This window comes from Quercus lobata, chromosome 3 (genome assembly GCF_001633185.2).
Source record: "Quercus lobata isolate SW786 chromosome 3, ValleyOak3.0 Primary Assembly, whole genome shotgun sequence".
NCBI lineage: Eukaryota > Viridiplantae > Streptophyta > Magnoliopsida > Fagales > Fagaceae > Quercus > Quercus lobata.
In genome coordinates this window covers 2,199,582-2,220,591 of record NC_044906.1, presented here as the reverse complement: position 1 = coordinate 2,220,591, position 21,010 = coordinate 2,199,582, and the positions used below count along the sequence as shown (strand labels likewise).

The 21,010-nt window shown below is 31.8% G+C and overlaps 1 protein-coding gene across 1 annotated transcript; it reads right to left on the bottom strand.

Moving 5' to 3' along the window:
* Positions 1-2,419: 2,419 nt before the first annotated feature.
* On the bottom strand, positions 2,420-19,866 carry LOC115979773 (disease resistance protein At4g27190-like). The gene is made up of 7 exons (XM_031101833.1): positions 19,788-19,866; positions 19,279-19,347; positions 9,675-11,347; positions 8,459-9,489; positions 4,668-5,189; positions 3,825-4,562; positions 2,420-3,244 (listed from the first exon to the last, which is right to left on the bottom strand). The coding sequence occupies exons 3-7, from the start codon at positions 10,960-10,962 to the stop codon at positions 2,420-2,422; spliced, it is 4,404 nt and encodes a 1,467-aa protein (XP_030957693.1). The 5' UTR covers positions 10,963-11,347; positions 19,279-19,347; positions 19,788-19,866.
* Between the last annotated feature and the right edge of the window lie 1,144 nt (positions 19,867-21,010).

Below are 21,010 nucleotides of genomic sequence, written 5' to 3'. Positions count from 1 at the left end.
ATAGAAGCTTAATTATGAGATTTTGTTGATATTTGTTAATTTGATAAGCTTTTCGATGGACAAAATCACAGTTTTTGTATTTGTTTTTTAATTGGCTCAGTTAATCATTGTTGAGCAAAATTCCTTATACGATATTTTGTGTTTTGTTTGCGAAGCATCTTCAAATATGTCTACTTTGATTAGATAGATTGTAAAGATCCAAAATGGGGCATGCAATTTATAGAATACCACATTGCATAGGGAAGCACATGAGGACATGCTTTTTAGGAGTGATATCCCTTCAATGTGTAGAGTTGTTTTTAGGAATATAACTAGATGTAAAATAAAAAGAAGAAATTAACATAGATTGAATATTTAAGAAACATGTCATGAATCCTATAAACAATTGTAGTTATTATTTCTTAATTCTAGTTATTATTTTTCCTTAATTTTTGGTGCCTTTATGCAATTTTTATATTTTTGGATTCGAGTTATTATTTTTCCTTAATTGTATGTGTTTTTAATGTTGTTTTTTCAAATTAAGGTTTTGGACTAGGAAATGTAGCCTCTAGAGTGATTTATAGGTATAGAATTATTATTTTTCCTTAATTGTACGTGCTCTTAATGTTTTTTAGTCAAATTAAGGTTTTGGACTAGAAAATGTAGCCTCTAGAGGCAGTCAAACTATTATTTAGATTAATAGAATTTAGAGTTTTTCTCTATTGTTTTTCTCATGGATTCTAGATGTATTACCTTGTGGATTCAAGGAACTCTTTTTGGATTCGAGGTTCACTATCATATGTTAAAATTTATTTTTATTCCAACAAAGAGAACTTCGTGTGTGCTTTCCTCAAGATTTCGCGTTCTGCATAACTCGAATTGTCAAAAGTCACTTAAGTATAATGTTTGAACTGCGTATGTCGACAAATCGAGAATTTTTCATGTCAGACTCACAACAGTTCCTTTCAATTGTTTGATCTAGGGCACTTGCATCTCAAGTCTACTATATAAGCAATCCCCTAGACCACATTTTCCAAGACTACAATAAGAGAGTAGTGTATTGTACATAAATATTAATATTTCCAAGCTCTCTTAAAGCATCAATCGTAGACCTATGTTCATATGTATAAAAGATCGGTGATCAAAAGTGACGTTGCTTCATCAAATTTACGATCAAGTTACTAATACAAATCTTTGAGATGTTTTCTCTAATTCATGATTAGTTGGTTCATGTGAAACAAATCCCGAATGGAAGAATCCGTGGATCTCGGAGCTAAGGGTGGTCACATTACTAAGTATAATATGAGCTAGCATTAGATTTAGAGCTAAATATTTTGTACAAAATTTTATTTCAGATGGATTTGTTATGCATTAAGGATTGACAATTAAGTCCTTCCAGCTCAAAACAGTTTTTTTTTTTCATTGGTTTTCCTAAGTCATTATTTTAGTTGTCTATATATGATCCATATTTGTGCGATGTTATTCAATTTAGATCTAAAGTATAACTAATTACTTGATTAAGAATTGATTAGCTTTGTTCCTACCAGGCTTACAACCCTAGCAAAGTACCTACAAAACATGTCATGAATGTATATGCTTGCAAATCAAATGCAAGGTGGTGTTATTTTTTAAGAAAAGAATTTTTGAAAGAGACATGCTATACATTGATCATCTTTTTTTTCATTAAGTTTACTAGCTTACCAGAATTGCGACATATGTGGTATTATCAGGTTTCCAGACATGTAGACAAAAAACCAAAGCACACAGATTTTATGGAAAATGTATTGGTTTATGAGCCATGCTAAAAACTTCAAATTGGGGACCAATTTTTTTTTTTTTTTAAAGGAATCAGCTATAATTTTTGCTATAGCATTAGTCTCTTACCTCTTCAACCAAGAAAAGTGGTTGTTGAATGGATGTCTCTGATAGACTCTGTTCATCTGGTTCTTCAATTCTAAAATTTTTTGAAGCAAATATCTGAATTTTATCAGATCCAGACACCTCCAAGGTTTTCAATAACGGCCATTCAGAAGTATGCACCTCTTGGTAAAACCACCGGAGAAAGAAACATGATCCCAAGTACCACAAACTACAATTCCAAGCCTCATTCCCGCTGCTGCATATTTTGGATGATCTCCATCTTTAGAATTCTGAACTTTGCATTATAGAAAACAACATATTGAAGAAAAAAGCATCAATCATTATAACTGGTGACATCAAAGTATCATCAAGGAAAAATAATATCATTTTAAATATAATAAATTATTTTGTGTGTGCTTACGAAGCGCAAAGGGACACAATAATATGTATAATGGAGAAATTTTGATGCAATTTACGAGGATTCTATTATGATAATTATCTAGTGGAAGAGTGAAAAGGTTGCTCGTGTTTATGCATCAATGCATTAAAAAGTTATACTTACCCTTTCTTCAATGAACTATTATGTAAGCCAATGTATGGTAGTATTTAGGTCAACCTTCCAATGCCATTCATCTTCTTGTGTTGCTTGTACTTTTTTTAGCTTTGGTGTCCCTAAAGCTCCATAAGAGAAAGTCTTCATTTCAGGGCACTGCCTCACAATTACTTCTTCCAAAGATGGGAAATTGAAAGAATAACTTTCAGAGCAAAAGCTTGCAAGGTTTGGCAAGGAATCAAGTTTTAAGTATATCAACTGGGTGAAAGTAATCACCTCACTCGCTTCACCTCCCTCTCCTACTACAACTTCTGTTATCCTTTCACATTCACTTACAATCATTTTTTTGAGCTGTACCAAACTTTTGGCTGTTGATGATGTAACTAAGTTAAGCAATCCATGACATTTTAGTAATTCCAGATTTGTCAAATTTTGGAAAGATATTGATGATGGTACTAAAATTTTCAATTTGTCACAAAATGACACTATTAAATTTTCTAGATTATACAAAATTGGGCTTGGTTGGGTGTCTTCTTTCCACAAATGTGTTAATGTTGGTAGTTCATATAGCTCTAGTTCTCGTAGTTTTGTGAGTATTGTAGCATTATTTTCCTGGTCAAAAAGTTCTTCATATGGGAATATTTCTTCCCAAGAAGTAAGCCTTACAAAAAGTTCCTCCAAACTGTGTAATCTTTTTAGAAAATTCATCCAATCAGAAACAGCTAGATAGCCGGCTATGGAAAGGACTTTTAATTTGTAAAAGCTCTCTTCCAAAAGTTGGTCACGTTGTATCTCCTTCATCATGAAATCTCCACTCAATGTCAAAACCTCCAAGTTAGGGAATAATGTACCCTATAAAAAAAAATATCAAAGCATTGAATAAAAGAAAAATAGATTTATTAATGAAATGGATTATATTCATGAAGTCTCTAAAATTTATGGTAAGAATATGGTCCAACCTTATTATATCTAGATGAAACTTAAAAAAAAAAGAAAAGAAAAAAGAAAGTACATAATAAAGAACTATGTCGTAATTCGTAAATACCATCGAACAGTACTAGTCAATCAAATGCATAGTTGTGTAAGAGTCATTTATAAGAAAAGAATTTTTTCCAAAACCATGTCAATCAATTAGTAGTTGTTGTCGATCAATTGTTTCAATTTGTCACAATTTGACACCTGTAGTACTTTCATATTTTTGGACACGTTGACCAAAAAAAACACACCAAAGGTACCTATATTTTGATGCAAGAATATTGATTAAGGATTTCGTTTAAAAAAAAAAAAAAAAGGTATATAGATATATGACCTTTACTAAGAAATTCGCGTTTGAAACTTGATTTTTGCATGAGAGACGAGTACTACTCCAAACAAAGTTATTATTTCTTGTAAACCTAAATATTATAAAAGAGTAGTTAAATTAGCCTCTTACCTCTTCAACCAAGAAAAGGGGTTGTTGAATGGAAGTCTCTAGTTGGCTTTGTTCAATTGTTTCTTGAAAGTTCAAAATTTTTGAAGTAAATATCTCAACTTGATCACATGCACGCACCTCCAATTTTTTCAACAATGGCCATTCTGAAGTATGCAACCCTCGGCAAAACCACTTGAGCTTTGGCAATTTACGAAGTACTAGGAGAGTTACTTTAGGGAAAACAAATCTTGCTGCTGCTTTTGCAATTTCTTCACGTGAAACAATTTCCTTCACTCCACAATCTTCTATCCGAAGATCCTCCAATTGCATGAGAAATCTAGCCACAGATGCTGGGAACAAACTTTGCAGACTCTCACATTCCCAAACACTTATTTCTTGTAGATTTTGAAAGCTGAAAATTCCTTGGGGGTCCTTATTCCATACCTGCTTCATTTTCGGTAGACGACGCAATATCAAACTTTTCAACGGAATGGCTGTCACAGCATGTGATTCTCTAACATTGTGCCTTTGAAGTTCAAACACTTCTTGTAGTGAACCACAATATTCTACGTAAAGTCTCTCTAGACTTTGGAATCTTGTCAGAATATTAGATTCAAAGATATTCACAAGATTTTCACAGTATTCAACAAATAGAGATTGAAGCTTGAAAAAGGAATCTTCAGCTAATTGATCATGCCATATGATTTTCAAGTTTTCCAAGTGCAAGATTCTCATTGTCTCCAAACTAGGGAATGCAACCTGAAAGTCCATACTAAGTTATTGACATATCTAATCATAATAACCTACATAATAGAAAATAAAATATATACGAAGTAAAACAGGGGATAATAAAAATAGAATTACCTCTTCATTGAAGAGAGGTTGTATGGCAGTTTGAGAGATCTCCTCCGAATTCACTTCCTTAATTTCTTTGCTCAATGTCATGCCTGAACTAACAGATTTGAATATGAACGACTCCAATTTAGGGCATTGTTCTATCCACAGATCCTTCAAGGATGGAAATCTTAGATTGGTTCCTATGCAGAATCTTTTAAGGACCGGAAGATCTTTTAGATTCAGGTGTTCAAGTCGAGGGAACAACACCTTTGGAATTATTTGTTCTCCTAAGTCTTCTGTGAGTAGCACCTCTTCCATTACCTTACAGTCCTCAATGTCAAGATATTTGAGCTGAACCATAAATGTCGCTGTAGCAGAAGACAATAGGTATTTTAAATTGCCAGAGCCTTTCACGTTCAATTTATACAAATTTTGAAATCTCGGGTCTGTTAATTTGAAAGAAGAGTTTGCCCGATGTTGGTTGTGAAGTAGTATCTCTTCAGAGTGTATAGAGGACAGTTCCAACGTTTCCAAGTTGGGGAACACAACCTGCAACAACAATTAATTATCTACTTCAGCAAACTTGTTAAAAGAAGTCCAGACTCAAAACGATGTCGTAAAGACTGGGGTACTTTTTTTTTAAGAGAGTTTTAACTTAAATGATGCACGCGTGATCATTTTTTTCATTTAGCTCAAGTTGTTAGTATTTGATTAGACCCGTGTTCTAATTCAATTGGTTAAAGTAATTAGGATGCAGTTAATTCTCTCAAATAGTTAGATTAGTTGGACTTATGAAGGAACAGAGCCTCTGCTACAACAATTAATTCACTCAAGCATTTTTGGTCACTCTGTTTTCTATAGAAAGGAACAGAGCCTCTCATTGTCTTATCAAAAAAAAAAAAAAAAGCATAAGTTAGGGTATGTATATTATTGTTATTTCATTTGAGGAAATCACCAAATTTTTTATTTGAACATAGCGGCATGGCAACTTGGCAAGCAATGAGAGGGAAGAGTCATCAAAAGATAAATTCATTATAAAGGCACATTATGATCCTGTCACATATCTACACTTTTCTTTTTTTTGGAGTGAGAGAGAGGGGATTCTAAAATTGGAGTTTCTTAAAACATGAAAGAATGGTGATTTTTTTTTTAACTAAATAGGTTATAAATACAGGATACTTATTATGATTATTATTATTACTAGTCGCTAACCCGTGCTATGCACGGGAACCTACCTATTTGTGTGGTAAACTAAAATGATTTTATAAAATTTTAAATTGATTAAGAAACTACATTATTGCATGAATTGCTCTTGTATAACTTCAATTTGTGTTACAATTTGATAAAGAAGCCATTGTTTAAACGTGCAATGACTTACGAAAAATATTAAAGAATAGTTCATGACTATAAACCTATAACTATTGAAAAGAATCAAAAGATTAAGAACTTAAAAATTATAAAAATATATGTGTGTGTGACTACACAACAGAGAAATATAAGAGAAAAATTTGTTACACTCAAAATAATAATTCATGGTTATAATCATTGAAATTTTCCAAATAGTTTTAGATATTACAAAAATATAACTCAAAAAGTCAGATGTTAAAACTTCCAAAAGGTCAAAAAATATTAAGGAATCATAAGATTTACATCCTATAAATTATTGAAACAAAACTATATATATATATATATATATGATTTTATAATAGAGAAATATAAAAGAAAAATTGATTACCTTCAAAAGAATAATACATGGTATAGTTGTTGAAATCTGCTAAACATGTTCAAATATTGCAAAAACTAACACAAAAATTCAGATGTGAAAACTTCCAAAATGCCAAAAATATATGACTATTCAAAAGAGAAAAATAAGAAGAAGAAAAAAGTACATGAACCTATAAAGTAATAAGTTTTAAATTTTAATGGGTCTAAACTTTAAACAATGAAAAAAAATCACATGTTAGGTTGTGTTCTTAGCAACCCTGAAAGAAAAAGTAAAGGGAAAAAAAAACCATGAAATACCATCAAGCAATAAGTTTTAATGGGTTTAAACTACAAACAATGAACAAAAATAATCATAAACAATCAAAGGTGTAGGGTTTGGTTACCAAGATCAGATTGTTGTAAAACACAACCTTTCAACATTGATTTAGGGTTATGCAGAAGGCAACATAAATGACAGAAAATTGTTTTTACGTTGTCTGCTATGCCAACCATCTAAATATATTAATTCCAAAAAATATTAAATAAAATAATTCCTAGAATTATATGAGATAATTAAGAAGAACATCAAGCCCTTGCATGGATGTTATTTGTGGACGGCTGTCCATCAGTGCAATTCATAGACTTTGTTGTTAATAAGACAATCGAGTTCAAAACTAAAAGTGATTAGGTGGCCTTCGTACTACAGGATTTGTTCTCGTTGAAGAATCAACTTGCTTCCTACTATGGCTTCAATTTGATATGTGTTTTCTCTTTGTGAAAATTTGAGTGAGTATGAAGGGTTTTGACCTTGGCAGAAGTTTATATTTGTGAAAATTTTTGTTATAGAATTTTAGTTGAAATAGAATTTTCAAGCTTTTGAAACATATATCTAATAGAGTTTTATTTAAACTAAACTATTGTAATACTTGATAAGATATAAAACCAAAAATAAAAAGAAAAAGAAAAAGAAAATAGTAATGACGTGGAAAATTGTAGGAACTTCGAAGGCTTCGGTTTTATATATATATAGATTATTATAGATACTTTTATTATTTTAATTTTTTTAATAATATTATTTGTGTTATAAGCTTTTATTCCAAGAAGATTTTATTAAAACTGAGATCTATACACAAAACTAATATGTGGGACCATACTCAATACAGATTTTTTTTTTTAAACCATGACTTTATGTTCCAAACGAGGGAGGGGTATTAAAGTCTTTTTCTTTTGATATATTTGCAATTGGCAAAGGAGGAATGTGAACCCTAAGCGTCTTTCTTGAAAATACAAGAGATTATGAAATTAAGCTATAGGGCTCTTGAAGATTTGTATTCCCAAATTTGCAAACAATTAACATTGAAACTCAATAGTCATTTAAGTCTTAATATAATTTTTGATTGCATAATTAGGGTGATCAACTAAGTGTGACCATCATTCTCAAAAAAAAAAAAAAAAAAAAAAAAAAAGGGGAAGTGTGACCATGTTTTCATCAATTAATAACTTTCAAGCCCTAATAAAGATGCAACATTTAAATTTAGCTTCACAAAAATTATATTAAAAAAAAAATCAGCTTCATAAAGTAGGACACAAGTTATTAATTGTGTGACATACATAGCCTTTCTTACGCAACTAATATTCTTTAGCTATAAGCCTATAACCTCACTTGAGGCACATGTCTCTCTCATGTGTCCATGAATTATTTACGCATGAGAAAGGATATGTGTGTCACAAGTGCCCACTAATATGTTACTTCCCATTTACTTCAATTAACAATTGATAATACATTCTCAAAAAACAATTGATAATAGAGACTATCAGAATTGCCACGTTTGGAAGGTGCAACTGTGCAAAGAATAGTTAGGTTATGAAAAAAGAAATCTGCTTATGCTAGTATAAGAAAAGATTATTTAATGGTCTAGGGTTAATTTTTCCCTCACATAAATAGTGCAGCTTAATTATTTTGAATTTAGCCACTTTTGTGTGAAAAGGGAGCATTACTCTAAAATAATAAATATTAATTACTTCGGTATACATATCCCAAATTGATTTTAATTTGGTTATTTACTACAGACAAATTGGACTAGCAACCTTTTAATTCATAAACTTTAATGTACCTGTTTGTGTAGAATTGGCAGGCTAAAATTTAGCTCGCTTTCAGGAATGACTTCTCCAGCATCAATTATGCCAGAATTTTGTGTACTTAAGAAGCTCACGAGCTTTGGAAGACAATGTAGTAGTAAGCGACGCAATTGAGGGAACAACTTCATATCTGTGTCTTCTATTCTGCCCTCTTCTTTTTCGACTATTGCACCCATGATGCTGCATTCTCTTATCTCTAACGTTTGAAGTTGTGAAAGGCTTTTAGCTATGGATGATGAGAAGACAAACTTTAGTTTCTCACAATGTTCCACTTTCACAATGCTCAAGTTGCGAAAGGATGTCAAGGGAATTTGTCCATGACATATTTCTTCCAAGTTGATCATGTTTTTGAGAGAAAATATCTCCAAGACAGGAAAGACAACATCAGCAATACCCAATCCCTTTGAAAGGATGATGTACTTCATCTCAGAATTATTTTGGACATGTAGATGCTTCAGTTGTTGGAAGCCTTTGCTATCTAATTCGGATATGATACTCTTTACACCTTTTAACTCATCCAAACACAACTCTTCTATTCCACTCAACAACATCTTGATCCCCTGCTCTAATTCAAAGCTCGAATTCAACTTGAGTTTTAGTGCTCTTGAGCTTTCAGATTTACCAAACTGATCCCACACATCTCCTATAAATATTTGGTATCTTTTCAACTTCTTAAACAACAAATTTTTTGGCAACATGTTCGCATTTGGAATATTTACTTCTAAAGTGGTCAACAAAGATAAATGCTTTAACTCTGCCAGACTAGCTCTTTCATTGTTCACTCCTTCAAGCTCCCATTGAGCGAAGCTATCACGGACATATAATTCTTCTAATTGTTTCAAGTTTGATAGGACGTTGGGTGGAATCACTTCAAGTTTGGTACAATAGCTCAAATCCAACAACCGTAAATGAGTCAAGAGACCTATTTCTTGTGGCAACTCTGTAAATTCGGAATGAATAAGGCTAAGAATTTCTAGATTTTTCAACTCTCCAATCACAGCAATATCTTTCAGAACACATTGATCCAGACACAATGTTTGTAAGTTTGTGAGGAGATTAATTAATGAAGTGATGAAAGTCTCATTTTAGTTAAATCTAAAACTTTGAGCTCCCTCATTCCTTTGAAAAAAGTTTCTGAAATTTTAAAATCTTGATCTCTGCCATGCACTAACAAGAATTTTAACTTCGGACATACCAACCCGTCAGGAAGTTCATGGATATCCCTAGCAAGAACTGAGATTGATGTGCACATTTTTAGTGCATCTTCATCTGGCCATTTTACTGGATCATCATTTCTCATCGAGAACATATTTTCAGCCTTGGCAATTAATATGGCGACATCACGAACAAGATCATGCATACGGACATACTCTCTCGTATGAGGGTCTTCTAGCAACAAACAAGAGTCTTTGAGGTTCCGAACCAGAGTATATACTTTATTTCTAGCTTCTTCCAATGTAAGGATGCCAGGAAATAAACACAGGCCAAAACAGTATTTTACCAAGTCCTTGTAAAAAATGGTAGAACTCATTTGACCACTTAGCAAAAAGAAGGACTTAACCACTGGACTTCCAAGATGTTTGTAACTCAACTCTATTTTTGAATATATAGCTGCTTGCATTCCTGTGAGGTGTACAGGGGAGGGTCTCCTTAGTTGTTGTAGAGCATCTTCCCATTCAAACAAACTCTTATTTTTTAATGCCGTTGCAACTGTTACAATTGCGAGAGGCAAACCTGCACACACTTGAGCCACCTGCGTTGCGATGGATCTCAAATTAGGATCTTTGAGAGAATCACCCGCCATCTTCTCAAATAAACTCCATGCTTCATCAGGGGATAAAACATCAAGCTCAAATTTTTTTTGCGTGTTCATCACACAAGATAATATATCTCTATCTCTGGATGTCAACAATATTTTACATCCATTACAAGGAATTCCTATCGCCTCCAAATCAAGTTTATTCCATATATCATCTAGGATAACAAGTACTTTCTTGTTTCCTTTTAGCCTCTCTCGTAGACGAATTGCTCTTCCAGGTACAGTCTCCACGTCATCAAACTTAAGATCTAGCATGTCCGCTATTTCTCCTTGAATTTGTCTTAGATCTGGGCTCTGCATCACAGTTGCCATAGCGACCTCGTCAAATAACTTTTCTTTTTTGGCTTGCCAAACAACTTCTCTCACAAGTGTAGTCTTTCCTGCACCGGGCATCCCCCACACCCCAATCATGTTGATATTAACATCTCCCAGTGCCACCATAAGTCCATTCAGAGTTGACATTCTTGAGTTAAAGCTCATGTAATCCATATTGGAAACCTTATCAAATCCACCATTTTCCAAGACTTCATCAATATCTTTCGCTATCTTCTTTGCTTTCTTACTTAGCTCATGTCGTAGCTTCAAGTTCAAGCATATCCCATAGGAACACTTAATCTTTGCTTTTGCTTCCTCTTCAAGAACTTTCCTAACCTTCCCCATAATCACATCCACATTTTCTAACCACCTGTTAACATCAGCTTTATTTTCACTGCAGTTTCCTATACCAGCATCAACTCAATGTTTCACCCTTTCTCTAAGCTCCCCCAGCTTCTCTGCCTGTTTCTTCATATTATCAATGTTGCTGCTGTAGTGAAACGAATAACCCAGCCATTGTCCAACAGGTTTAACTAGTTTTTCAATGAGAAATTGACCAAATGGATCAACCACGTTCTCGATGAGCCACTGTCGAATGGACTCGCCAATTTGTGTTGCCACCGCAGTAGCAATGACAACAATCACAGTAGCAATCACACCAAGAGTGTCCATTCCTATTTCAATATCTTTCACACCACAATTTACTGCTTCACCATCCATCCAGTCATGCCTAGTTTTAGATATTCAAAGCGTAATATTAGAAAACAGGAGTTGGTTAATGGTAAGACTCAATATATTAAAATTCATATATAATGAAAGACACTGTTCTTTAAAAAAAAAAAAAAAATAGCCCAGGACAAATTCGGGCTCAAATAAATTATAATTACCAACACATTTTTCGCACTAATAATTTTTACAAAAATCTTACATTTTATACAAATTCTTATCCATCAAATCTTTTTCATGTGTAACCCTTAGTATTGACAAAAATCCATGTGATATAAAATAATCTGAATGTTACTTTCCGTTTTTTAGTATATTAGATAGTTTTTTATACACCTAATAGCCACAATCTGAAGAAAAAGTTTGCATGAATTGAATGATTAATATTGTTCCATTAATCTTATGATTTTTGTTCGTCATACATACGGCAAAAAACTAAAAGATGTATAAAATACAACACAAAGGAGAAAAAACTAAGAGAAGGACAACTGAGAGGCCATAAGGTGGTAGTGTTTTAATCTTAAACACTTTTGTTAAATCCAACCCATGATATGAGAAGTTCAGAGGTTTTCTTATTATTTTGGAATCCCATATTGGCTAGAAAAATAATAGAGAGATGCACTAATCAATCAATATATATATATATATATATATATATGTAAAAGTAGAGACCTTGTGTGAAAAAACATGAGGTTCTGCTAAGGGGCATATTCTATGTAAAGAGAATTAAAATATTCTCAAGTGCTACATTAGAGATAAGAAAAATTAATTTCATTTGGTTTAATATTTCAAGATTTTTCTAATTAAAAAATAAATATTCTTTGTATCATTTGGTTCAATGTTCCAAGATTTTTCATCCCTCACACATACACACAAAACTCATTGCATTGTAATTCACCATTTTCACCCCTTGCACTTCTAACCCTTTATATGTATTTACCCATAACCCTTTATGTCATCCCATGTCAAATAAACACAGACCAAAAACAATGTCATTTACCTTCAGGGGCAGAGCCACTTGGCTCGTTGTCCCACCCTCCCCCCCCCAAATTTTCAAATTTCCACTAAAGTATTTTAAAAAATTACATGGGCTCCCCCAAAAGTTAAGATCCGCTCCCCCCCCACCCCCCATATTATTCTCAACCATTTTTCTAGAGTTTTAGACTTTTAGTCCAATACAACTTCAAACTAAGCAAAAAACTTGGCCCACGTTCGGCCCCACCAGCTAGCCCCAATTCTCTAAGCAAACAAAATTACTCTTTTCTAAACCATATCACTTCCGGCCCAACCCGAATCCAAAATCTAAAATACCTAATTAAACACAAACAAAAGGCATTCAATCCTCACCGTCTGAAAAAGGAAATCCTCACCGTCTGAACAATCTAAAAGAGAGAACAAATGAACAATCTTCATGCCTCATGCCTCTGCCTTAGTTTTTTACCTTTTTAGTTCACACCTCCAACTCCAATAATGTCACGCTCACCGGCTCTCGCCTCTGCCTGACTGCCTCAAAAACCCTGCCGACTCACCATGATGCCACTGCCTCCACCAACTCACCGTGATGCCGCTGCCTTCACCAACCTGCTGAACTAGCCTTCATTGCCTCAATAGCTCAACCTCAACTCAAGCCCTCACCTTAATTCCTCAAGGTATCTCATTCATTCTTTACTTGACTCCTCTCTCTTTTTCTCTACAACTAAAGTACTGAACTAAATACTAATACTTGAATAGAAATATCAAATATGAAATATGTGTATGTGATTTCCCTTCGCCAGCAAAGCAATTTATACTTATTACTTTGTCTTTTGTCTTGTTGTGTTTGTTGTTATTGTATTATTTATTATTTAATCAATTGACTCTAAGACTCAGACTAACCTTTTCCCTTTTGGCTTTTGTGTTGTTTGTCTTGTCCCTTGAGTGGTGGCCAAGTGGGGCTTGCATTGTGTAAGTAAATTATAAATAAATAAATAAATAATTTAATCTGTGGAAGGAAATTGGGGTGAGGGCCGTGAATTTGTCACAGAGTGTAGGTATTTGGTTTTTAGTTATTACATTATATAGCGTAGTGGGGTGTTGTAAATTCATTTGGTTTATGTTGTTTGTTTTTACTTTTGATTGATTTGTTTATTTAGTTTTTTTATCCTAAAAGGTCATTACTTAACCACAAATGTATTTATATTATAATTCATGTAAGAATGAATTTTATATGATAATTTATTATCTCTCTCTCCCAAATTAGTTTATCATTTGTTTGTGATGAGTCTTGAAGGGAAGATAAAGTTTGCACTTTGTGAAGATAAAGTTTCTAAGGTAAATTTTTTTTGATTTATTACCTATTTTTGATTAGTTAGATATCATGTGGCAGTGGGTGTTAAATTGTTTGGTTTATGTTGTGTACTTGTGTGTTTAATTTTTGCTTTTGTTTGAGGGGTTATTCTTAATTAAAAAAAAAAAATTAAAATACAGGAAAATTTTAATAATAGGAATGATGATAGGTTGATTGTTTAAATTATAGTGGAATTTTTTTTTCTTGAGTATGAATAACATCCATATAATTAAGTAAAAATTTCTAATTAAGATTTTATTTTTTAAGTTCTTTTCAGGTTAATTTTTGAGTCATATTCTTAAATCTAAAAGAATTATGGGCAAACGAAAAACAATTAATGCATTCTTTAAGAAAAAAGATGTTAGCAATTCAGAATTTAGGACACCTATGGCTATAGAAACAAATATGGTTGTAGATTTAAATGTTGGTACTTTAATGCTTGATAAACACCCCTCCAAATGTTCAAGAATTCAATCTAAAGAGATAGATCATGATCTAGGATCATGTAAATAAATATGTGAATTTCCTATCAACAAACAGATGAAATCCGATAAGCTTATCTCAAAAAAGGTCCATATCAACTAAAAATATAGATTGTCCATACAACGACGATAGTCATCGTCGTCAAAAATCGCCCCCCCCCCCCCATGTAAAAAATCCTGGTTACGCCCCTATTTACCTTCAATCTTTCAATGACACCTACCTACTTAGCTCTAGCATACATTGTTGTTTCATCTAATCCTAACCATTATGAGTTGGTTACAACCAAGGAAGGGAGGCTTGCATTTTATATTAATTAAGTGACAACGACATTATGATTTTGATGTTAAGGTTGGACGTTGTGGATTTGTTAATTTTGTAAATGATGTGATTGACTATGGGTGTTTGGAATGTATATTTTGTTTTCAAATTAAGGAGATAGATAAAAACACATTCTACATAAACTTTTATTCTATAATATTCCTCCAAAGTTGTTTTGTTTTGTTTTTGTTTTTTTTTTTTTTTTTTTTTTTTTTTTTTTTTTTTTTTTTAATTTCTCGTTGATTCAATTGAATAATTGTAATGAATATGTGTGTGTGCAATTTATACTTGTTGCTTTTTAAGATAAACTAATTACTAATAAAGTTCTATAACAATTATGCTATAATATATATACAACATTCTCCAAAATCATTTTACATAAAATATTACAATATTATTCGTGCATCTCACAAGTAATTTACTAGTTTTATCAAAAGTGGTAGTTTCACATTAAGTAGAAAAGAAGTATGGAGATGTCCCCTAATAGTTGTGGACATATGTAGATAAATACATATCATGCAAGTGCACAAGACGTACATACATCATATATTTCATATATTAAACTATATAATAAACGTTAAATCCTATCTTTCCTATGCGAAAAGTGGCTACACTAACAGTAATCATTAAATTAGTTTATCTTATTAACTATTAGAGTAGTTTAATTTACTTAAACCTCTATTATCTTAGTTTTAAAAATTAAAAAGTTTACTCCAATTAAATTTTATTTATCTTCTTCTCAAAAAAATTCTATTTATCTTATTAATTGTTATGACAATTTAATTTAAGTAAAACTCTACTATACAAATTTCAAGAAATTTAAAATTCTACTCAAATGAAAATTCTATTATGATTGTAAAGTTCATGTGTTTTGGTATAACCATAGTAATTATGTTTATATATATATATATATATATACACACACACACATATATATTGAGTTTTGATGTGTTTCAAAGTTGTAATTGAAGATCAAGTTGAAATCTCAAATTAAGCTTTCTCAAGAAAAGTACATTTTTAGCAAGTATCTCAATAGCTAGCTCGATACCTCTTGATAGCTATCTCAATATCTCTTTGTAGACTCCTCATTTTGTACACGTTGTGAACTTTGGTCCTCGGCTCCAATGATGAGTTTGACATACGTCAACCAAGGGTAATTAAAGAGTTCAAAATAGTTTGGAAGTAATCGTAAGGGTAATTGCTTTGAAAACAATGCTAAAAAATGACTTTTGCTCACTATTTTGACAATAACTTTTAATCCACAAGGGTAATTTAAAATGTCTCTTATGGTAAATTTCATGTTTGCATGATTAATTGCATGTATGTGTGTCATGATAAGGTAGAGGTCCTTAAACTCAAAGGTAGAGTCCTTCAACTCGAAAACATCCTTGATCTTCTTTTATGTCTCATGTAGTTTTTCACACTTCTTGTTGGAAGTGCATTAATCACTTTTTTAAGCACACTCCATTTTTGCATTTTATTGCATGCTTATTAACTTACAAAATGTTTGTCACTTCAAGCTTTTAACTATAGTTGCCGTGCAAGCATAGTTAAAAGAGTGACAATTGTAAGTACCTCATTTTGTACCCATTAATAATCTTTGGTCCCTGGCCCCAATGATGAGCTTGACATACATCAACCAAGGGTAATTAAGGAGTTCACAATAGTTTGAAAGTAATCACAGCTCAAAAGTGCTCAAATCGCTTTGAAAATAATTCTGAAAAATGACATTTTTTTCACAATTTTGATTATAACTTTTGATCCACAAATAATTTTTGAGTAATATTTGTTTTATTGGAAAGTAGACGTCCTGTAACTTAATTTGAAAATAAATTTTGCAAAATTTAGATTTATATTGAGTGAGTTATGCCCGATTGAAGTTGGACTAAAATTATTGTCAAATTTAGGGTTTTTAGGAAGCATGCATATGCATGCACAAAACCTGCGTATGCAAGCTCATTCCTAGGTGCTTAAAACTTGAGTTTTGAGCCCCTAAAACATCATTCTTTGATGGGACCCGGCCCCTAGACCCTTGGAAACATCCAAAAACCTCTAAAAAGCCCCCAAAAACTTTATTTTAAAGTCTAAGTACTCACCTTATGTCTCCAATCCAAACCCTAGATAAAAAGAGTTTATTTTTTGTCTCCATCTTTTCTAAACCCTATCCCCTCTTTTCTGAAAAGAGGGAATAGGATTTAGAAACCTTTTTGTTCTTGAGTTGTGATTACTATGTTTTATTGTGTTCTTTAATTTCCTTTGTTTCCTCAATCTAATCATTGTGTTTTAGATAGTAAGGGGTTGATTAAACAAACTTTAAACTCATAATCTTAAGCAAGGTGAGTGTTCTTTCCATGAACCCCTCCTTTTCTTAACATGGTTCACGAGTTTCTTAACATAGTTTTTCCAATTGTTATCTGATATGCTTGATGTTCTTTATTCATTTTGATATGTATTAATATGATTTTGGGTTGATTATACTCTATTCTATTTGTTCTTATGTCTTTATTTTATTCTCATGTAATATTTAATATGTTTTTGGTGTGATGTTAGCTTAATATTAATATTTTGTTTTGTTCAATGATTATGATATTGGTTTTGTAATATATTAATCTAACCTTGATGTAGTTTTTATTTAGTTTTGGTGTTTCCTCTTATTTTTTTATTTATTTTTTTTCCAAACTCAGGAAAGCATACAATTCAAAAACATGTGATTTTTACTGTTTATGTGTTAAGGATGCATATGCATACTTGAGTATGTGCGCATGTTTTTGAATATGCGTACGCATGGCTAAGTATGTGTATGCACCTCAAACCCAGATTTGGGAAAAAATATTGTTTTTATTAATTTAGTTATTTTTCATATGTCATTTGATTCTTTTTTACTCTATTTAGGTTAATTTTTTATGTTTATTTGCTCTCCATATTTTATTTGGTCAATCTTGCCATGTTTGTTTTATTTGATATTTTTTCCTTGTGTGTTTTGTTTAATTGTTAGTTTCCATGTTTAATAATATTTCTTTAATTTAATTTTAATGTGTTTCTTTTTCTATTATTGTGTGATATTTAACATGTTGTGTGTGTCTTTTTAATTAAGGGCATGATGTATGTTTAGGCTAAGGATCATGGCTCTCTTAATAAACTCTTTAATTATATATGGCCTATCAACACATAACGAAGGTCAGCCCACAAGCCGGACGATCTTGAATGCCTAACACATTCTCAAGTCGTACCTAAACTCTGGACCCATAATTTGGTATGCAAACATATGCACATAAGTGAATGGCCCAAAAAGCCTAATTTGGTTCCTAGACCTAAACCACGAGGCGACTCCATTTTCACCCTCCACCTGGTCCACTCCAGGTTGAGGCGTACTTCCCACGAGGGAACCTCTTGATCTATCAAGCCAACCTTTTGCCTCCATGGTAGCTAGCTCAATACTTCTCGATCTATTGAGCTTCACGTTTTAGCAAAAATCGACAACACGAAAAGATCCATAACTTGTCTGTTTGAAACCTAAATTGAGATCCATTTGAACCAATATTTAAGGGAAATTATAAGACATATATTGGAAGGCTTTTTAGAGAGCAAAAAACTCTTTTTGTGTTGTCAAGGTTTTAGTATCCAAGTTCTCTCAAATTCACCTTTTTGAAAAGTTTCAAAGTAAATTTGAAGTTCGTTTGGTGAAGAAGTTGAAGCCATGGCAACCACCACAAACTAGCTGCTTTGAAGAAAACCCTCAAGAAGTTCTTAAACTTAGTTGGAGGTTTTGATTGTGATTGTGGGTGTGTCATCCATGAAGTGCTCATATATTATAGAATTCAAAGGTTCTAATGAGGTAAAAGATTTTTACTGTAAGTTCATCTATTGAAATTGTAGAGTCTAAGGATAAAAGTTTTGTACTATATCTTAAACTTCTCTTTACTATAATGAATTGTTTTCTGGGAAAGTTTCTGCCTAAGTTTGTTTTTACTATGAAATTAGTTTATTTTATTGGTTTTTCTAGGTCATCATATCTTGTGTTATTTACTGTTTCGGTGTCCAATGAAATGCCAGCACATGACAATTTCTAGATATATGGCAGCATCCTACTGGGTCCAGTGCACAGGACACTAGACCCAAGCCGAATTCTTTTTATAGTGTGTTTGGATTATCCTTTTTCTATTTGCTTAAAGTTGACAAAAGAACAATATCTAGAAAACCAAAGGCTTAAAAAAGATATATATAAACAAATAAACTAAACGATAAAGTTAATCCAAATGCATGCTAAATGGATTGGATTTAAATATATATATAATAATTTTTCTTATGACAATATTACTACTCGATCTCAATTTTAAATAAAAAGTTGAATATATAAGGGTATTTTGGAAAATTTAATTTCTTTTAACCTAATTTCATTTTTTATAATTCCTTCCAAATTTTGAGAGAATGAAAATTTGAAGTTTTGAGGGAATAAATAGCATTGATGTTTCCTCCTATCTATTCTATGTTCTTAATCGCATCAACAACTTATTGACAGCAATGTGCAAAATGAAATTTTTTTGAAACTCAGTGACCAAAATGAATGCTTTTATAAGTACCAAAATAATAATTTCCCAAAAATATAGGGGGGGAAAGTGTTTTTGTCAACATTTTATTCTTTCTTTCTTTCTTCTTCAGCCCTTTCTTTTAGGGGACAGTAGATGCGAAGTAAAACCAATTTGGGGCTGGACTATGATGAGTTAATGACAACCGAAGTAAAGCCAGATAATTGAATCAAACGACAGATTAACGAGTAAAAGGAAGGGTATCATTGCCCATTTAAAAAGTACCTTTCTCCATCCTACCAAATATTGACAATTGAGCAAAAAAGCAGGCTGTTTTCCATTCCTTCACACAAACTGCAAAGAAATTGATCAACTACGGTAAAAAATAAATAAATAAACATTTGTCAGTGTTTCACTTTTACAATAAAACGATTACTAAAGAGCAAAATATCTTTAATTAATCTGTGATTTAGTAGGCATTGTTTTCTATTACTATTACTAAAGAATAAAAGCAGTTGATCAAGGACAGTCAATATGCTGAAAAATAGATACAATTTAATTCTTTTTTTCTTTTTCTTTTTTTGCATTTTTAACTTTTTTTTTAGAGAAGTAGAGCAAATAAAATCAATTTAGAATGGCTATAGCCAGCAACTGCAATAAGAATCAAAAATTAAAATCACCCATCATAAAAGAAGGAAATCAAATAGAAAATCCCAAGGGGTAGCACAGTTGATCGAGAACTGCACTTATTTTTACAACAAAATTAAAATAAATAAAGATTCTAAAGGAAGTACCTCTCTCCTTCGCAAAAAAGTAGCAAGCTATTTTTCTAGAAGATCACGTTGTTTACTGTGAAAGTTGGGACTAGGTTTTCCATTTTTCTTTTTTCTTTTTTTTTCTTTTTTTTTTTAATTTATTTATTTAAGTGGAAACAAACTGAGAGGATGACAGCATGAAAGCTGCGACGAAAATTAATTCAAAGGAAAATGAAAACAAGGAAAGGAAACCAAAGAACGTATTCTCCTTCAAGCTTCAGCTGGAATCTATAAATCAAAACAGAGATGAGGATTGCACTAATGACCAAATGAGAGTCAAAGAATGATATTAAACTTGTCAACTTGGAAGGTAAGAAAAAAAAAATATCCTGTGAATTGAATAGTGTCTAGATGCAGATACTGTGTATGTGACGTGTAATTAAGAAAGAAAGTTAACCATCAAAGCATATTACTAAAATTTCAAATCCAGCTACCATGATAATGACAATTAACCTAATACTGTATAATATAATTTGAAAACAACCTAATGGTCCTAATCTCTTCTTGTCAGCCGCTTGATGCATTTGAGGCCTAATATGAAAATTCAAATTGAGGTCTATTATATATTTAAAAACGACTTTTAAAAATATTAAATGTTATTTAAACTCTATTATTTTATTTTAGATGCAAAATTATTGCTAATCAACATGAAACCTGTAGAATTTATTTTTTAGAAAGTCTATGGATACAAAATTTGACAAAACTTTTCACATCTGTTGATGTGGTAAAATAATAGTAGTAAGTAAAATAATGATATTAGTAGTGGACCTAGATGAAAACTAATTAAAATTGACCAACTCAACTATTATGAAAAATGTTGAGTTTTTTTGTGTATTGCTTTTTTTTTTTAAGTGCTACATTCACATTATTTTTCACAACAAATTCTAGGTGTTAAGTTATTACTGGTTCTAATTTGAACTCATCATCAAAATTATTTTTTTGCTATCAATAACAACATGCTACTTATGATTTGTTATAAAAGTGTTGTGAAAAATATTGTGAACATAGCATTTCTATTTCGCTTTTTTTCTTGTTTTTCATTTGAAAAAATATTATTTTATTTATAGGCTAATATTTGAGCTTAATTAAATTAAAATTTTGGGCCCTTTTTATACTCGGGGTCTTAGGTGACTGCATCAATCACTTATATCATTAAGCTAGCATTGGTTAGCAATCCAATAATTTAAATCCTTATTATCTGT